The sequence below is a fragment of the Antedon bifida genome, chromosome 6 (assembly GCF_963402885.1).
Source record: "Antedon bifida chromosome 6, ecAntBifi1.1, whole genome shotgun sequence".
Classification (NCBI taxonomy): domain Eukaryota; kingdom Metazoa; phylum Echinodermata; class Crinoidea; order Comatulida; family Antedonidae; genus Antedon; species Antedon bifida.
The window spans coordinates 26,104,025-26,124,655 of record NC_136231.1 but is presented as its reverse complement, the minus strand read 5'-3'; the positions used below and the strand labels follow the sequence as shown (position 1 = coordinate 26,124,655).

At 32.1% G+C, this 20,631-nt stretch overlaps 1 protein-coding gene across 2 annotated transcripts in view; it reads left to right on the top strand.

The window, feature by feature from the left end:
• The first annotated feature begins 4,062 nt into the window (after positions 1 to 4,062).
• LOC144844221 (tyrosine-protein phosphatase non-receptor type 13-like) overlaps positions 4,063 to 20,631 on the top strand; it is a 37,880-nt gene continuing 21,311 nt past the window's right edge. For both annotated transcript variants that reach the window (XM_078701002.1, XM_078701001.1), the window contains exons 1-21: positions 4,063 to 4,216; positions 7,241 to 7,381; positions 7,889 to 8,070; positions 8,368 to 8,532; positions 9,216 to 9,311; positions 9,540 to 9,636; positions 10,172 to 10,792; positions 11,179 to 11,387; positions 12,403 to 12,477; positions 12,979 to 13,153; positions 13,475 to 13,631; positions 13,972 to 14,266; positions 14,667 to 14,852; positions 15,174 to 15,244; positions 15,440 to 15,531; positions 16,106 to 16,517; positions 16,716 to 16,756; positions 17,118 to 17,285; positions 17,781 to 18,017; positions 19,119 to 19,771; positions 20,333 to 20,426. In XM_078701002.1, the coding sequence (XP_078557128.1) occupies positions 7,249 to 7,381; positions 7,889 to 8,070; positions 8,368 to 8,532; positions 9,216 to 9,311; positions 9,540 to 9,636; positions 10,172 to 10,792; positions 11,179 to 11,387; positions 12,403 to 12,477; positions 12,979 to 13,153; positions 13,475 to 13,631; positions 13,972 to 14,266; positions 14,667 to 14,852; positions 15,174 to 15,244; positions 15,440 to 15,531; positions 16,106 to 16,517; positions 16,716 to 16,756; positions 17,118 to 17,285; positions 17,781 to 18,017; positions 19,119 to 19,771; positions 20,333 to 20,426 (4,159 nt within the window). In that variant the 5' untranslated portion in view covers positions 4,063 to 4,216; positions 7,241 to 7,248. The remainder of the gene's footprint in view (positions 4,217 to 7,240; positions 7,382 to 7,888; positions 8,071 to 8,367; positions 8,533 to 9,215; positions 9,312 to 9,539; positions 9,637 to 10,171; positions 10,793 to 11,178; positions 11,388 to 12,402; positions 12,478 to 12,978; positions 13,154 to 13,474; positions 13,632 to 13,971; positions 14,267 to 14,666; positions 14,853 to 15,173; positions 15,245 to 15,439; positions 15,532 to 16,105; positions 16,518 to 16,715; positions 16,757 to 17,117; positions 17,286 to 17,780; positions 18,018 to 19,118; positions 19,772 to 20,332; positions 20,427 to 20,631) is intronic.

Here is a 20,631-nt window from a genome sequence, read left to right as displayed (position 1 = left end):
CCACAATAGTTATGAATAGCTTTTAATGCTTTCTGAAGTTCTGTGGGACTTTCTGCCATAATATTGTATCATCCATACAATAAAACAAATAATTTGAGGAAAACTTCTACATCATCATCACTTAAAACCTTGTTTAATTCTTTGGATAGGTAATCTAGACCTTTATAGTAACGACTAACAAAAAATTCGAAATCATTAAGGTAAATTGCAAACAAAAGTGGTGAAGAAGTTTTCCCCTTGCCGTACTCCAATATTAGACCTACATGGGAAACAATCGGAAAAATAAACCATTCAATTTGACACAAGAATTGGCCGTTGCATACATATTATAAATAACAGTAATAACTTTACCGTTTATGCTACATGAAATTAATTTGCTCCGCACCAGTCTTGTGGCACTACACAATCAAGAATCAAGTTAAATAATCGAGTAATTAATTCAATTAATTCCACAGGACTGTTTTTTAAGTATTCGTTGATTATGTTATCAATACCAGCTCCAATTGTTACGCAGTTTGCTATATTGATACTTTAATTTCTTCTGCAGTATTGAATGGTCTATTTTCCTTGTGTCAAAATCGTTATCTTCACTTTCACAAGTTTTCTCTAAATATACCTAAACTTATATCTGCATTTTTTACATCTTTATTTTTGTTCAGAATAGCCCAATAATTGTTAGGATTTTGTGTTTTTAGATTTCTTAATTTCTTGTTCAATTCTTTATAATTTTTTTTTGTACGCCCTTAATTAATTTTTTATATACTTTTGCTTTATTTTTTAATAGTTCTGTTGCCTCTGTTCAAATTACACTCATAGCGATGTTGTTCAATGGTTCGGGAGAACCCCCAGCAAATTAGGAACAAATGTAGAACATTTTGATGACACCCATGTCCGAATCCGACACGGTTGCTTTAAATTACATCTTTTCAGGTAAATAATTTTGTTTCGATCCAGTTTTAGTCAAGTGAATAACAGCTATTATTATGTGACATTAAATTGGCATTACTAATTAAAACCAAAATTTGAAAACAATACTTTTTTGGCTTGTTGTTGGAAAGAGCTACATTTTTATTGATAACTGAAACGTAAAATACTCGTAATAGGTATTTTTTTGTCCAATAATATATTATGTATAAATAGAAATTCAACCAACTAACTTCACAAAAAATTATGAATGAATACAGTATCATGGATCGGAGTATAGTAAACCTGTATTATTATGATGGCAGTATTTCAACAATTTAAACTTGTTGAGGTATATTCAGAGCGTCATTCTGACGATGGAGCATTCTCTACTTCTCTACGGAGCGCCATTTATGCCTTTATTTACTTCTGAAATAGAAATAGTACTACGGTAACTGGTCCAGTCACTGAATTTTAATATATTTTGTATGTTCATACACTGTGCTCAATTGAACCCAATTTGCCACCAGGGGAGCACAGTGGTATAAAATAGAAATAAAGTCACTAAATTTTAATAAATTTAAGAAAAAAAAATCCTTTGTTGATATAAAGTTTGCGGTACACCATGGATATTAGTTCTGAAAAGAACTGTTGAGTTTCTCGACGTTTCGATAAATAGGCTTTGGTCGTCCTCAGTCCTCCTAATATCCTTTGTGTTTCCTTTAGCAGAGTAAAAAAGTTAAAATTTTGATGTTTTTACATTAGAAGATTGTTCAAATCATGTAAATAAAACCTTTTCCGGCCGGGAACCTATCAGCTCCCCTCTTTTAGTTTGCAAAAGTAATCTCGAAAAGAACTTCATGTGGAAAAGAAGCCCACCCAAGAGTACCAAAAATGAAGGAGCACATGGGCTTCTTTTCGAGGTTTTATAGCAGTCTATTTAATGGAAAATAATGCCATGCAACTTTGTTTCTGATTTTAAAAAAGGTCCACTTGTGTTAGGCCTAACATTTACAACCCTCAAAATATCTCTCTTTTAAAATAAAAGAAAAACAATATTCATTATTTTATTTATTTATTTATTTTTTATTTATTTTTTTTTTTATAAAAAAAAAAAAGTATCCGTAGAGGTTCGAACCCAATCTACTAGAGCTCAGAGCACCTAAACCTGAGCATTACCCGTTAGGCCACGAAGTAGTACATGACTGAATAGCTGATAATAGTCTATTTATACGTGTATTACGTAATTCACCAGTACGTCATAACTATCATATTAACTTTGTTAAAACCAAAATGATCAGTTAGCTCAGTCGCCTGAGCGTCGTGTTGACAACACGTATGTCGTGGGTTCGATTCCCACGCTGGTCGGTGGAATAGAGTTAAAGGCATGCGGCCACTGTGTTTGGGGTTCACAGAATTATACGTCCCCCTTTCCACCACACATCATGAGGCGACAACATCAATGCATCTGGTGATGTGCTGGAAACGACCCCAAAAGGCTGTGGCAGGGCCTTAGTGCTGAGGCAGGGAGAGCACATTTAACATCTTTTTTTTTATTTAATTTTTTTTTTAACCCCGTATTCGATCTCGTAAATTTTAGGTTTGCCGCCCTCAATTTTAAAAGAAATTGAATTTATATTTTTATCGCAGGTGTACGAAACGGTTTGGTATGCCGTGCGTTGTTATGCAATGGTTGTGCAGGTGTAGTGGGAAAGATGGTATTGTTAGTCATTCGCGGTCAACACGCCACACTGTTAAATTTTGATTTTGTTAATCAATGTTGCTACATTGGTAGCGAAAATGTCCGATTCATGCAAGATATTCTATTGTAAAATGTTATGAATAAACTTTGATGGTAGTTGCTGTGTATGGCCGCACCGTCCCCAGAATAAACATGTTTTAAACAGATAGTTTGTCTTCGATGGTTCTTGTATGGAGATAATGGAGAGTAAAATAAGATCAAATATGGAACATTGGCAAAGATGCCGATTTTTAGACCAATTTCGAAGCTTAGACTAATTCCGCCGCCGGGTAGGCCTTATACGAAGTCGAGTTTTAAAGTAGAAAACCCCACCTAAAATTTTGAAGTCGCATCTGGATATTTGAAATTTGAACATTACCATAATTATCATAGGTGATTATGTATAGTAATAAGTATAAGTGCAATTCTGGGCTCTATTTTCATTATTATTAGCTCTGCCACAACCATGGTGGGCTAGTACTGGAGTACTTAATATTTAATTTCATATTTCCATGAATAGGTGCACTCTCCGCTGTGCTCCACCACTGGTGCCAAATTGGATCCACTGGAGCACAGTGTATTAACATACGAAAATATATTGAAACTTAATTGGGTCCACTGGAGCACAGTTTAACATACGAAAAGATATTAACATTCAGTAACTTATTTCTAGTTTACATCACTGTGCTCCACTGGTACCAAATTGTGTCCACTTGAGCACAGTGTCTTAACATACGAAAAGATATTTAAACTTAAGTGACTTCAAATTAGGTCCACTTGAGCACAGTGTATTAACATACGAAAAGATATTGAAACTTAAATGACTTTATTTCTATTTTATATCACTGTGCTCCACTGGCGCCAAATTGGGTCCACTTGAGCACAGTGTATTAACATACGAAAAGATATTAAAATTTAGTGACTTTATTTCTATTTTATATCACTGTGCTACCCTGGTGCTAAATTGGGTCCACTTGAGCAGTTACCGTAGTACAATTTCTATTATTGAAGTTAATAAAGGCATAAATGGCGCTCCGTAGAGAAGTAGAGGATGCTCCAGTCGCCAGAATGACGCTCTGAATATACCTCACTTGTTTACATGTTTCAAATTTAAATACAGTACTAAATCCCTAAATACCTGACGCGTCACAAGAATAGTCTATTAAATATATAGGTGTTCAAGGTGACTTTTATTAAAATATAATGTTCATTAATTTCAATTAAAAATAAATATATTAGAATATAGCAATACTAAACTAATTTATTCTATATATAAGTATATTTTTTTTGTAACATTTTAGTTTGAATTAAGATTTAACATGACAAATCAATTACATTACATCCCTATAATAAAATGGTATAGTCATGTAGTGATCAACGCTTCAGGATGACAACAACGAACGATACGATGATGATGTAGGCCTAGAAATGTGTGTTGAATTTATGTATTTTAATTACCATTATGAGCAGTTTGAAAAACAATAATGCTGTAGATAATAAAGAAGACACAAAGGATATAATCTGTTAAATCAAGTTGTTAATATTTACTTTGGAAACTCGACTCAAGTTTCGGTATGTTATGTGTTTCGACATCTCTTTCAACATAAACAGTCCAGCCAGGCAACTGTACTGAGCCAGGCATGTTTCAATCAATGTAGCTACTGGGAATGTAGGGTTGGCCTAGCCTCTAGCTACTACTACTAGGCCTAGGCTTTATTCCACATAAGAACAAATATTAGCTATATTCTGTAAGGATGTAGTATGGATATGATTACATAGGTCTTAGGCTAGGTTCTTGTCAATGTCATTAGTTAGAGGCAATAATAGTAGGGCCTAGTAGCTAGTCTAGTAGTAGATACTCCGTAGTACTAGTAGTAGATAGCTAAGTTCATTGATTGTCATTTTTATATTCTTTTGTTTCTTGGGGTTTTTTCAAGAAATTGACAGTGTTTGGCTGTTTTGAGCAGATAATTATCTGATCTTGCTCCTCAAAATTGTGTTGAAATTACAATTGGTTAATTTCTTGTAGATAGTATATAATGCTGTAGTAATGTAATTATTTGTTTCCCTGATTCCCTTTATATCTATTTTGTATTTGACAGAAAAAAATTCTGCACCACCATAGGTGAATACCTGACAAAATAATTTCTATGTATTTACAGATTTTAATGTAGCCCTTTTCAGAATTAAAATAAAATTAATGAACTCATTTAAAAAAGATCCAAATGCTGTACTGGAGGGAGAAGGAAGAAGTTTAACCGTTACTTCCTTTTTTAACAAGAAATGTATTTAGATTTTTTAGATCTACTCTTGATATGAAAGGGATCCGTCCAAATTATGTGCATTTTTAAAACAGATTTAAATGTTTCTAGAAGTTTGTGTCAATTAATATTAAAATTGATATTGACTTTTCTGCTCTCTATCGTCCTCTATATTGATTTTATTAGGAAAATCATAAAAATACATACAAAATGAAATAAATTTGTATACATTACTGACATTAAAAATAAATAAATTTATAAAAGATTTTCAAGGATAGCCCAAAAAGCTTATTAGCTTATTTCCATTGGGATCCATAATCTAAAATAATTAATCTAAAAATTACAAAGTATTCACATTTCAATTTACAATATGTATTATAATAAAAGGCAATGTACATATCACGTTAAGACAAAATAAATTAAATGTACAATATTGACATTTGTCTATGTACACTACTTAATAAAATAACATAGATTACCTGTATAACAAAAATGGATGAGGAAAAAAAAGTAGTATCAGTAAGTACATGTAGGCCTAATTATTAGAGGTACCACTAGTTTTGTCACCTTGGATCTGCATTGGCAAAGTACACACTGTTTCCAAATGAATTATTATTATTATATAAAATAATATTATTTTATTGACAACACTGCAATAGCCATGAGTTTTTTTTTCGTATTAATAACAGAGATATTCAGACACTATAATAATTATCTCTATGTTAATAATAACATTTTTTTTAATTAAAAAAAAAGCAACAAACAAATCTGTAACAAGAAATAAAGACATTTTAAAATTGTTCACATTTTTAATAATTGCATACAGGTATTTCAAGGAAAGTAATAATAATATCATTATTTTAGTAATTTGGTACATCTACAGTATAAAAAATTAACTAAAAGAAAAAGCGTACACTACAGTAACATTTTACAATCTGTGGTCATATTATATGCACTGTTTTTTGTACCATTTTGTTTGCATCAGCGACATTCATATTTGATGTCAATATAATAATAGATTCAGCTGTATTAGGCCAGGTCTGTGTGCATTTAAGTGTGAATTGGGTGTGGGGCACAATATACTAGCATTTAGCTATGATTGCATTGTTGGTTTACTATTGATTTTTGCTCATATCTTTTGTATGCATTTCTATATCAATCTGCCTCATTGTGACTCACTATTATTAAAGGCTGTGGTCATTTCCCATATGCTGTCAATGCTATAATGTTACCAATTTGTTCTATGCTATTTCACAATTGTAAAATAGACAGTAATTAACAATTTAATGACAGTCATTATAAATAATGTCTTTACATATTTAAGTAATTATCACTTTTTTAAACTAAACTGTAAAATATATAATACTGTAAATAAATGAGAAGTAAGTATAATTGTAACAATAAAGCAAATTTAATTCAAAATATATTTAATTTTTAATATTTTCACTACTTTGTACTATACTATGTACAATATTAATTAGCACATGCAATAAACATATTCATCAGTGGAATATTACTTCTATTTGCATATAAAATATACATTAAAATTGTGTTTGCTCTGAGATATACAAAAACAAATTAAATTGAAAAACTAACATCACATCACAAGTGTCACATCACTCTCGTAAGGTACTTCTAGTACGGTACAAAAGGGTTCATTTATTGTGTAAAATAAGTATATTATTATTTTCCATTATATTGCAAAATGTTCTTCTATTTGATTTCGTTTGTTTTCAGTAATATTGCAGTTCCAAAAATAAAATATAATTGTTGATATAAAGTTTGCGGTAAATAAATATAATCATATCAACATTTCATTTCATCATGCAAACCTTCAAACAATACAGTATAAAATATAATGATGTTGATTGTTGTTTTCAAGGTCAGCTGTTGGTGTTCCCATCATGCACCCTGCGTTGTATTGTCTGCTTTTGGTATTTTTAGCCTATTCATTAATTGTCAATAGTATAATTAGAGATTTACCACTTAGTAGTGTATTGGAAATTACATTTTTTTATTATAAAAATGTGTTGACATAACGGTAATTAAAACAAGTGAATACTCAATTTCAAACTATACCTGTAGATACATTTATTAGCAGTGAGACAGTTCCTAAATTACATTACATCTGAAGCATACTATAAGAGTTATATAATTATAATGTATTGCAATTTCAACTAAAAATTCAAGATTACATAATGAATGATAATGTATACAGTAGTACTAATGGGATTGTAATTGTTTATAACTACTGTGGAGTAGCTTTGTGTCAAGGTGAGTAATTGGTCAGATGTGTTATAATATAATATTTATTAATTTATCTTTTACTAATTAGGATTCAAGATGCCAGTAGCATCTCTTGTTCATGTTTCCCTGTTTGATGCCTTGGAAGTCAAAGGAAATGCTGTATCAGAAGAGGAGTTATGGGCCTTGCTATGCCATAGCAGTGAAGCCATGCAAGACATATTTTTGAGAGGTAATGTGTACAGTACACGAAATTGCCTATGTATAATAAATGTAATAGGCAATGCTCCTAGGAAAGAAAGAAAGAAAGTATAGAATCATAAAATATTAATTTTTGTTTATAATAGGCATTACTTTATACTATATCCCTTAATTTACAGTAAACCCACATTCATTGTAAATGAATTCAGAAAACATTAATAAAAATAAATCAATTATTAATATTATTTAATATAATTAATTATTCTGCTATACAGGTTACATAATATAGCGATGTAACTTTTTGACATCTGACATTTGAATTTGTGCATATTATTACTTTAGAAAACATTATGGTTAATTATGATTAAAAAGAAAAAAACAATGTACTCAAAATATAGTTCACATTCTCTACCCTAGACCCTAACAACAAAATGAAGTTAAATTGTAAAAGTGAGATGTGAATTGTTTAAAACATAAATAACAACTTTCATTGAAGAGCCCACTTTAAATTATTTCATTCTCTGTTTATCAATATTAGGTCAAGCTATAGCTGACAATGGTCCATCATTCATCATCAGTCCACACACCTTATTACTGCAACCTACTGGTCAGATACGGTATGCAGACAGTGTCAACACATCGCAGTATGACGTTAGTGGCTACCTACCTCCAGAAATCCTTGCACACAGCGTCAGTTTCTCGGATGTCGCTGTTGAAAAGGTTTGTAAAATTAAAATGTATATTAATTGATCAATCAATCGTTCAATTTTTAATGCGCCATTTAAACGATCATTGCTCATAGCGCTGTCAAAAAGAAAAAATCTGAAAAAGTTAGTTTTTAGAAGTGACTTAAAACTGTCCATAGATGTCAAGTTCCTAATATGTAAAGCCAGATTGAGCCTAGGCCCAACAGTAGTAAAAGTCCGATCTCTCCAATAGAGAAAACAAAAATGATTACAATTTACAGTTACTAATTATTTTAAAAACTTTTTTTATTTCAATTTGTTTTTTCTATAGATGTATGTTTACTCCCTCGGTATGACGATATTCTGGGCAGCTGAATTCGGTAAAACTGCACATAGAGGCAGTAGTCATAATTTAACTCGTTCTCTTCATTCCCTTCTGCTCTCCATGGTGGAGGAGAATCCAGCTAGGAGATCTGGGTTAATTCATGTGTTAGAGGTAAGATCTTCAATTGAGGCTTCAATGTGCTCAAGGTTTCAAGGGGTGCCCAACTGGCCCATGCCCCCTCTAAATTTCACAAATTGTAATGCAAAAGATAGGACATAAAATTAAGTTCAGCACTTTCATTTCATTACTTTTAGCCCTGTCCCCCTCCCCATATTTCAAAATCCTGGATCCGCCACTGGTGCTGAACTTTAATACAGTATCACATACTGTACAATAAAACACACATTCCTGTGCAACAAACAGAAGAGCAATTTATCTTTTAACACTACAGCCAACCCTTATTCAGGGGGCCACCCCTATTAGATGGACACTTTATTCTACTGTACTATAAACACCAATACATCCTTCGTTTTCTAGCCTGTACTACTACAAAGTTTGTGTCTTTTGGCACAGACTTTGTAAGAGTTTAATCTATCAGTCACAGTATGTTTACTGAAAAATAATTACTGAACTTATCAATGTCCATTGACAAGTTTACTGCTCACGTGCCTCACTTATTCCACTTTATTATATATTTTTTTTACATATTTTTTTTTACATGTGTTGTTGTATATTATACATGATACAACCTTGTACTCTGTATTATTTTTTCCGAAATAAAAGATGAATTGAAATGAATGACTGACTGTACAGTATTTACTCAATATATGATATATGTACTTTTTGTTTTTTAGGCATGTACATTGCATACACAGCAATTCCCAATAAAGGTACCCTATTCACATCATCTCAGCAAACTGGCTAAGCTAGTACTTGGAAACATACAAGATGTAAGTATAGTATTAAACTAAGGTTTGTTGTAAGGGCAGAACATTTGAATGTTTCATGCTATATCAGAGTTCCTCCTTGCCCAGGACGAGAGCACCTGATAGGTTCTTTCAAAATTGTATTTCTACAGTAGTCATTTTCAGTCAAACACATATGTTGCACTACAAAATATTTTGTTAATTTGAAAACACAATACTGGAGCACTCAATATTGTTTAATTAATTTTACAGCTTAGCAATCCTTTGTCTGATTATGATGCTCAAGATGGTCGTCATGACAACAGTATAGAAAAATCGGGTCAATCAGGTCAACATCTTTCATTACCAGGTAAGAAAAATTAATTTCATATTTTTAACAATTATGCATAAATAATAAACTATTGATGAAATATTATTTTTATTAATAACCGTGTATCTGTCTCTAACATGTTCTACCTGAAACATTGCCACCATTTTAAAAATTAAAATTTAACTTACCTTGATTTTTTTTATTGGTTCAAACTTTCTTAACCTTTTCATGTTAATTTGCTAAAGCTCTGTCTACACTATCAAACTTTATGTGAAAAAATGTGATGTGCCCATATATGGACATGATATCACTACCATATTTGGGCATATCACTACCATATTTGTGTATTTGGGCACATCACAAACTAGTTTGATAGAGTAGACAGAGCTTTAGATTAGTTCAAATAGTTGTGCTCAATAACTTTGGTAATTTTTAAATATTTTTTTATTTTAGTTTTATAGTTTCATGTTTAATTATTTCATCAATTTATAAAAAGTAGTTCAAGTTTATATTGCTATAACAAAAGTTATGTGTTATTTTTTACTGTATATTTTCCTTTGATTTTAACTCATAGGTTTTAATGGTACTAAACATCCAAGGCAGCATTCCAATGCTTTGGATTCCTTGTCAATAAAGCGCCCTCGATCACAACGCAGCTATCATTCAGAACATTCCAAACGTGATGCACGCTCTAGCGGTCACGGCAACTACAGTACGACTACTATTGATTCCTACGATTCCTATGACGACTATAAACATTCCAGAAACAAACATTCCTATAAAAGTTACGACGAAACAGGTGCACAATCTTATCACATCTCCGATATATTTTCGCCGAGCACGCCTGATTTACCACCTCGGAATCGTACTCGTGACAGGTCACCAATGGTGAATAGGTCACGTGAAAGGTCACAAAGACTGTCTCAATCTCCTCCATCACATATTAGCAGGACAAGCAGCAGGTATTCCCGAGCCAGTCAAGCGTATGAAAGATTACGAGAGAGGCGTGAACGTTTGAGTGTTTTGCGCGGTGAGATGGGAATGCCACCTGATCTCATTCAGTCGTCATCGAGTTATCGTGGTGGTGAGTCTTCAGGAAGTGATTATGAAGATGGCAGAGGTTATCAGAAAACGAGAAATAAGAGACAAAAATCATTCCAATCTATTGCATCTACTGCTCCATCAGCACAAGAAGGTAAATATTTTTAATTTCTTCTTCATTGAAATTAATTAATGATCATATGATTGAATGTAATAAATATCTGTATGTAAATGTAAATAAAATTGTATGTACACACAGAAAATTTAGTTAAATTTTTTCATTAAGTTTATTTCCTTTTTTAAAAAACATTTTTAAAGTTTTTTAAAGTTTAGTAACATTTATTTAACCAATAGAAGATAATTTGAATATAATATGTAATATCAATATTGAAGATGATATATAAACAAAATATTTTTTTTGTTATGTATATACTGAAATAGACCGAATAAATAATGAAATGAAATAATATTTGATAATAATAATACATTATGATTGGTCATATTCTATCTATCTATTATTTTGTAATAATTTTTTTAAAGGGAGTTATCACCCAGACCAGTTCCCATATTACGGATCCGATCCCAACCTACATAGAGGGAATACCTTTGGTAGCCATGGCAATGCAAAACTTCCTGATTATAGTGACAATCTCGATGCAAATAAACAACAAGGAAGCCCAACTCCAGATGTTATCCGTAGACGGAACGGAGAGAATGGGAAACAGAAACCAGCCAAGAGAAAACTAAAGGTACCTAAGATACATTTGAGTTAATAAATAATACTTTTGAATACAATGATGTCATCACTACTGGAATAATACCATAGATAGATACTGTGTTCGTTTCCTTCAGCAGTATAAGATGTATTTTGAATAGAGCTATAAAACTCTGTCTACACTATCAAACTTGATGTGACACAAAAATGTGATGTGCCCATTATATGGACATGACGATGTCATATCTCTACCATATTTGGGAATATCACACCTTTTTTTGTCAATCTAGTTTGATAGTGTAGACAGAGCCTTAAGGAACACCTTCGAAACCTTTCTAAGTGTTGTTCCCTTAATCGTAGAAGTGTCGTCTGAATAGAATTTGATGGCTTCACTCATTAGGAGTAAGACTTGCTTTGAAATAAAATAAATTTATATTATTAAAAATGATAACAATACTATTAATAAGGATTATAGTGAATTATGCTGAAAACTCAAATAAAAGTTCTAAAGATGAGTTTTTAAAGCTGTCTTAAAATTAGCAATTAATAATAAAACAGTTGGAAAAATGGAAATGAAATATAGTTATGCTAAAGACTCAATGCGCATAACAATCAAAATAAAGGAAAAATAAAAGTTAAATTAGCAATTAATAATAATAATAACAGAAATATAGTTTTACAAACCAAAGCAAAACATAACAAATAATTGGCCGAGAACAGTTTGGTTTCAGTTTCATAGAGCTTAATGTATTACTGTCTATAAGACAAGATAAATAAGTTTCATAAAGCACATATTTCCTTATAACCTGTCCATGTGTTCACGTGCATTGGGGCAATGAAATCACCAGTATGTTAAAGTTTAAAAAAGTTAAGAAAAAGAAAGAGAATAACTGCGTAGTTTATGAAGATAATCCTAATATACGAACACTCAGACGATCAACCTCTACCGTTAAATTACTGGTTAGTTTTTCTTTTCCTTATTTTATGTCATATTTAGGGATATTAATAGTTATATTAATTTGTTTTTTTTATTACATTTTGTTTTGCAGAAGTTTTTTGGTCCGGAATTTTCCGTGGCCCATGATGATACAAATGTGTCCTTGTCTGCAGCTCCGTCATTATTGGTAAGTAATAGCACTACACCAGAGATCCAAATACTAAACAATGTAAAATTAATCAAATTGTCTATATGTTTATATCAACATGAATGCTTACAATACAATTATATGGGTTTATTTTTGGTAGCCGAGAGTGTCAAAGAGTCGCTATCAGATTTGAACCAGGATTTCTGTATAAAAAGCAGAAGATTCCATGTTTAAATATCGGTTGGGGTTGCCTTCTCATACTCACTGATTTCTTCACCATTTTATAAATTAATTGATAATTTATTTCCAATATATTAGTTGGCAGTTTCCCATGCCACAACTGCTTATAATGCTCTGTCTACACTATCAAACTTTATGTGAAAAAATAAATGTGATGTGCCCATATATTACATGATGATGTCATATCACTACCATATTTGGGAATATCACTACCATATTTGGGCACATCACACTTTTTTTGATAGTGTAGACAGAGCTTATGTCTGATTGCTAAATGTGTTTACTTTTAAATTATTTCAGAGTCGTTCCGGTAAGCTGCCACCAAATCGTAAGAAGGTTACTTGTGTGTTACTGAATGGTCGACGGTTAGATCTTATGTGTGACCTAGGGTCAACAGGAAAGGATCTGTTTGAACTTGTTGTTAAACATCTTGATATCATTGAACATTTCTACTTCGGTCTTTGTTATATTCGTGGTAAGTGAAATTCATTGAAATATGGAGTTGGCGTGTGATTGTGGTCTAGTAGCAAGCAACAGAAACTAGGTATTAAATGTATGCATTGATTCTTAGACTGAAACACCATTACATTTTGATTTCTGTTTCCACACTCTGTCTACACTATCAAACTTTGATAGTTTAATAGTTTGATAGTGTAGACAGAGCTTTATACATTTTCTGCCAAGTTTGTGTATACCCAAGTTGTGGGCTTCTATGGCACATATTAATCAAATCACAGTAAGTATATGATACTGACTATTTGGACTACTTTATTAATATAAATGATATTTTTCTTAGATGGCGAATATTTGTTTTTGGAATCTGAGGAAAAATTGCACAAAGTAGGTCCGCAATCATGGAAGGAGGAGGTAAAAAGGCGGAGTCGAATGTCAAACCAATCATTTACAGTTTTCTTTCGTGTCAAATTCTATGTAGAAAATCCAGGTGTTCTTAGGTATGATATATTATTATACTCTGTGTATTAGTCATCACTTATTAATTAGTTTCAATTTACAAATTTCATTTAAATTAATAACAATTGAAAGTATATTTGTTAATATTGTTTAAGCTCTGTCTACACTATCAAACAAAAAAATGTGATGTGCCCATATATGAACATGATCATTATCATATCACTACCATATTTGAGCATATCACTACCATATTTGAGCATATCACTACCATATTTGAGCATATCACTACCATATTTGGGCACATCACATTACTTTAAAATACATTTCTGAAACTTTATTTTTTTTTGTACGGTGAACAAAAACATGTTTTTAAATTGACAGACAACTAAATACCAGACACCAGTACTACCTTCAGCTGCGGAAGGATATTTTAGAAGAAAGAACAAAGTGTGATGAACAAGCAGCGTTACAACTCGCGTCGTTGGCATTACAAGCAGAAATGGGAGATTTAAATCACTCCGCCTCATTAACACGGAACTACTTTTTACCTGAACATTACTTGCCAGCCTACATGATTAGCGTTATGGGTGTGAACGAGATTAGGAGGAAGCTACCCACGATGCATCAGCTTCACAAAGGAATGATCGATGACCAGGCTGAGTTGGAGTTTCTCATGGTTAGCCAACAAAACTACCTCATTTTGGTGTTGTTTGATTAAATATAGTGTATAACAATATTATAATACTATAAAGATTAAAGACAAATTCTCTATTTAGATAAATTAATACAAATGTCTCAGAAATTAAAATAATATATATATACAGTCTACTCTTTGTGACATGAAATTCTGCCAAATTTCTTTTTTAACATTAAAAAATATCAAATGGAAAAACAGATATATTGAGATTGTTAATATGACTATACATCTATTTACACATTTCAAATTTTATGGTGTTTTTAAACATTAAAAAAAAAAATGTTTAAAATGATGATGATTTGTTGTAAAGTTGATGTTAAACTGTTGATGATGAAGTTATTCATTTATCTATGGTTACTATCTTCTTTTGTTATAACAGGAAGCAAGGAAGTTAGCAGAGTTTGGAATCCATTTTCATCGTATTTCACAGAACAAGAAAGAACATGAGTTGTCTCTGTGGGTGGGAATCTGTACAAGAGGGGTCATTATATATGACAAGAGAGGTAAACAGCGAATACCTGTACAAAGACACCCTTGGCATTTGACTAAGAAAATAGCATTCAATGTAAGTATCTAACCCCCTCATTTATTTTCCAATTTTAGATTCAAGCCTATAATATTTACATTTGTTATACGGTATTATAACACACATAAATAAATTCCTGTCATTTGATTGGACGATTGTGGGTCACATGGTGTGCAATAGTACGTACTATTAAACAATCATGTCATAGTACTTTTTTTGGTACCTTGCTTCTCCTCGTGGATCACCTAATGAAATTATTTGTACCATCGCACTCATAAACATTCATTATTTGTATGATACACTATTTTTGTTATATTTATAACATTGAAATTAATATACAATTATGAATTTTGTTATCAGCGGAAAAAGTTTGTGATCGAAGCAAGAGATTCATCAGATAAAATAACACTTTACACAGATAATTATAAAAAGTAAGTTTACAATTATTTTATAAAAGCAATTATGACACATTTGTACTTTCACTGTACAGCTAATTATTCATAATCATAATTGGTTTTTCTTATTATTGCAGTATATATAGCATTGAATTATTTATTGATTTAGGTCATTATCTGTTGTGACTCAATCTCAATTCTTCAATTTGTTTCATTTATGTTTTCCTACAGAGGGCAGTATTTACTACGGTTGAGTAAACAACAACACAACTTTCAGATGGCAATGAGACAAAAACTGAACACATCTCAACAGTTCCATCAAGGTACAGCTTTTGATAATTAAACTCTTCTTAGCTATAATCATGCATGTTACAATTTTTTTCAATTCATTCATTTACATTTATTCAGTAATATATAAATATTTACATTATTACAATATTGCAGGGATCTTACAGACACAAAGAAAATTATGAAATAAAGTTTAAAGCTCTGTCTACACTATCAAACTAGTTTGACAAAAAAAGTGTGATGTGCCCAAATATGGTAGTGGTATCCCCAAACACGGTAGTGATATGACATCATCATGTCCATATATGGGCACATCACATTTTTTGTCACATAAAGTTTGATAGTGTAGACAGAGCTCTAAAGGTAAAAGTTGAAAAAAAAAGTATACATATACAAAAAAGGTATACATAATAATACACAACTACACGATGATTGCTAAGGGTGTTGTATTGAGAAGATTTGAATCAAAACAGCAAACAGCAAAACCTGTGATATGACATCATCATGTCCATATATGGGCACATCACATTTTTTTTGTCACATAAAGTTTGATAGTGTAGACAGAGCTTTATAAAGTACAGTATTAATGATATATATATATTTTTTCAGAATATCCTTTGGATACGGATTCCTTTGCGGGATCCCTAGCCCAGTCCGTTTCCATTGGTTACAATATTCAGGACCACGAGGACAGTTTTGAGGATGGATTCGATGAAGACTCGCTCAGAGACAGTTACTCACGCCAACCGTCTCTACCAACCAATGGAGCGAAAGGTGAATTCCGACTTAACAACTACGATAAACACGAAAAGGATTCTACGCACGAGTACAGTCTCACAGAAGATGCTCAGTATGAAAATGTACGAGAGGTGCGTAGTAGGCGTACCGTTACGCAGCAAGACTTTGAAGAAATCGATGGGAAGGTTGTTAAAGATGATGAAATGGATTTTGATGATCCAGCTTATGCTACTATTGATAGTATCAGACGCGAGAGAAAGAAGCAAAATAATAGTAGAGATAGGTAAGGTAATTTTTTTTTTTTGAGGATAAAATCAAATTTGTAGTATTGTGTCAGACTGATTTCTATTTTCTGATTTTTAAAAAATAATTTAAAGTAAAAAAAAGGAAAATGCTTGATATTAATAGTTAAATTACCATATATGTTAATGTTATTTTTAAAAATATTTCTAATTTGTTTTTGTCTCTTTTTTTATTAAAGATCTCTTGAGAACAGCAACGTTCCACAGGCCAAAGTTATAGGTAAGTTACATTTTTTTATTTTAGTGATATAAAAACCATTTAATTAAATTTTGTTACCAGGATGTGTTTTTTTGTATATTGTATTTGTTTTGTAACTTTTTGTTGTTGTTATTTGATATTACAGCAATTCAGCTCCTTGGGCTGCAATAGTCATAATATTTTATTTTTTTGTACCATATTTAATGGATAAATGAATAAAATATACTGAAATGATATTCATTTTAAATCATAATTAATAAACCATGATTGTAGACCACAAAATATTGCTAATTAAGAATTGCAAAAATATTTAAATGTTTGTGTGGTTTTGACAAAAGACTATAACAAAGTTAAGTTATTTAATTGACATGTTTGTTAACAGATGCCAGTATTAGGTCTCAACTCCACACACCATTTACTCCAGGGTTGAATCCCAATGAGACAATAAGCAATTCCTTACGGCAACGTTTGGAGGAACTTCCGGTGCCAGATACACCGGAGCGAGAAATCATCACAGTCAAGTTACAGAAAGATCCAGAACTTGGTATTGGTAAGTTGGTTTTTTGTTATTATATTATTTATTTACTTATTTATTCACTCCTTTTATGTTTATTGTAATTATTATTATTTTCTAAGGTTGCTTATTAGCTTAAAGATCTATGCTCAGCACAGATCTTAAAATATGCATCCTCCATGTATTAGGTTGTAGTAGTTGTAGTATGTGGAAAATAAATTGAATTGAATATATATATATATATATATATATATACTGTATTTAGGCAATTTGCCAAGGATAACCACAAGCGAATTCATTCACTATCCTCCTTAAAGGTGGCAATCCTGTTCACATGCCAAACACACAAAGGTAGCCATTTTAACGAGTATTACTCTTTTGTTGTTTTCCACTGTTTTACTTAATTTTAAATATTTGCTAGATTCTTTGACAGTGGAGTTGTTTCTGAAGGTATTTATAGAAATTCTCATTTTGGTTATGATCTGATAACAAATGAAATTAATATTTTTAAAATTGTTTTTTTCTCATCAGGAGTAACTATTGTTGGAGGTGAAAACTCTCGCAATCTAGATCTTGGTGTTTTCATCAAAAGCATAACACCAGGTAGCCCAGCGGAACGCAACGGTCAGATCAGACCTGGTGACCGCATAATATCCATCAACAATCGAAGCTTAGAGGGCGTCAGCCATAAAGGAGCTGTTGACATGATACAGAGTGCTAGAAACGTTGTGAAGATGATACTCTCACAACCAAAAAGTCTTGATCCAGGTGGGATAATATGCAAATATTATGAAAAATATATTTATTAATATGCACATATTGGGATTAGAGAGACTTATAACTTTAAATATAATACTACCAACTATAGAATGAATAATTGATTAATCAGAAACTAATACAATTACAGTTTAACACCTATTAAGAGAAACCTTCAGATAACTTGGCTGAAGTATTAAAGCATATCATTGTAAGACTGGGAAAGTGTCCTCTTAAAGGCCAATTTACACAGACGAGCGGTAACGGTAATAAAAATATACAATCTATGTTATTCCTTATGACCGTTTACACAAAATGCGGAGCGGACGCCTGGTTTCCGGTCAGGATAGATGCAGAATTTACGTGGTAAAATCTACGCGATTTACCGTTAATAATGCGACATGCGACATGCGACATTTATATAGCGCTATTTCGTAAAGATCAGAGCGCTTTGAGTGTTAGTTGATTATTAAAATTATCTAGACTCTGAACAGGAAATAGGCTAACCAAAGACAACCCGTTAATGACAATAAAAAAATAAAACAACGAAGATACCGTTACCACTCGTCTGTTTAAATTGCTTTAACAGAGGTCTCTGAATAATAGTAAAAGATTTATGTTCAATATACATGTATGTCTTAATTTTAGTAATGTTTATATTATAATCTAACATAGAAATAGATTTGTATATAGTTAATATTAATATTTAATAATATTTATAAATACTGGGCATATATATAAGGACATTGCTTTTGCATTAATAACCTAATTATGAAAATCAACATACATTAACTCCACATTCCACTGCACTACATAACAATATACATTCAGTAGATACACATTCAAATTACAGTCACCATAATGTTTATCACAAATAGCTTTATTTCGTGAGGAACGTCATTGCACAATGCATGATGGGAAGGGTTTGAGAGCCAACATCACAATGTGTGTACAAACAACAAATCATGTACGAACGCGTCATGACGTTTGCTAAAAAAATCCTTCTCACCATGCGTCGCGCACGCTATTTGTGATAAACATTATTCCATTCATTATTTCAAGTTTATTTTTTTATATCTTTCATTTATCAAATATATTGAATCTTGTACACAGATTTCATGCATGCCATTGAATCATCTAATGACCATTCAAAAGAGTCGCCATATGCGACTATCGCAAACCATAACACGCTTGCAATTGATAACACCAATCAAGCTAACACGCCTAAAGACTCCACTAAACATCTAGCGCCTGTCAAACCAAAACGACGACCAGAGAGCTTTGGATCACAATACAGCGCAGCAGCAGTCGATCTGCCACCTGGACCTTTGACAAACGGTACGCTATCAAAAGAACCGGTTGTCAACGGGTCAAATGATTTGAATAATACAGGTGGTGTGGAGATGAGCGAAGATGACTTTGACTTTGGGAGTGACGAGGAGGATGAGTTTCAGAGTGATCATGATGTCACTACACCAGAAAACACAGACTTTGAAGACATGATTCCTGATGAACCTCGCAGTCGAAAACCAGTGGTTCTTCAGGCAGTTGAGAAAGACCTCGGTAAAGAGTTTGCCAGCCCAAGGGTGCCATCTGCCGCTACTGGTGATCAGTCAATGCCATCGGGTGCAACTGGTAATGAGGCAGTACCACCTGAGGATGTTGATAGTGAATTCACTGATGATCTACCTGACAATCTAAAGCCTGGGGATAGGTTTAATGTGAAACTGAAGAAGATTAATAACAGCCTTGGAATCAGTGTTACTGTAAGTCTCAATTAATTTGTACATATATTGATCATATAACCAATTCTTGATACTGAATCTATAATTTTTCTAGTATCATAGGCAAGTTATGTAATACAGTATCATATATGTATCACATGTGCCTGTATCATAGGCTATAAACCTAACAGTAACATGATAGCCTTAACATAATACATACATGTGTGATACATATGTGACTCTGTATTACGATATATCCAGAGTTTGCCTATGATATTGGACAGATAAGGCTATATGGAGATACAGTAGAATCTAGTGCATCTCATTAGCATTTTACTTTCTTCCTTCTTAGAATTCCTAACATTTCATTTTATATTAATAATTGTAAGGAACACAATTTCATGTCACTTCTAAAATCTCACCTTTTTTAATCATTTTTTTGGTGGTCTTTTAGCGCTGTGAGATGTCAGTAAACAGAGCTTTATAAAATTGTATTATTGTTATTAATAATAAGGCAATTTACATCATATTTAATGGGAAAAGAGATTGTGAACTGCATTGCTTAATTACCCTATCTTACTGGTTTATATTTATTTTCCCTAGGGTGGCATTAACACCAGTGTGAAGCATGGAGGTATCTATATCAAGACAGTCACTAAGGCTGGGGCAGCAGATCAAGATGGCCGCATACAAGTTGGTAGGTTGAGACAACACAGTACACCCTATTAAGGGGACACCTTAGGACCCAAAAAGTATCCCCTTTAAAGGCCAATTTACACAGTGTTAAGAGTGGTAACGGTAAGCTGGAAACCATGCAGCTTGTCCAACATAGAATCCTTATCAATCCTGATCAGAAACTGACTGTCCACTCCGCATTTTCTGTAAATGGTCATAAGGAATAA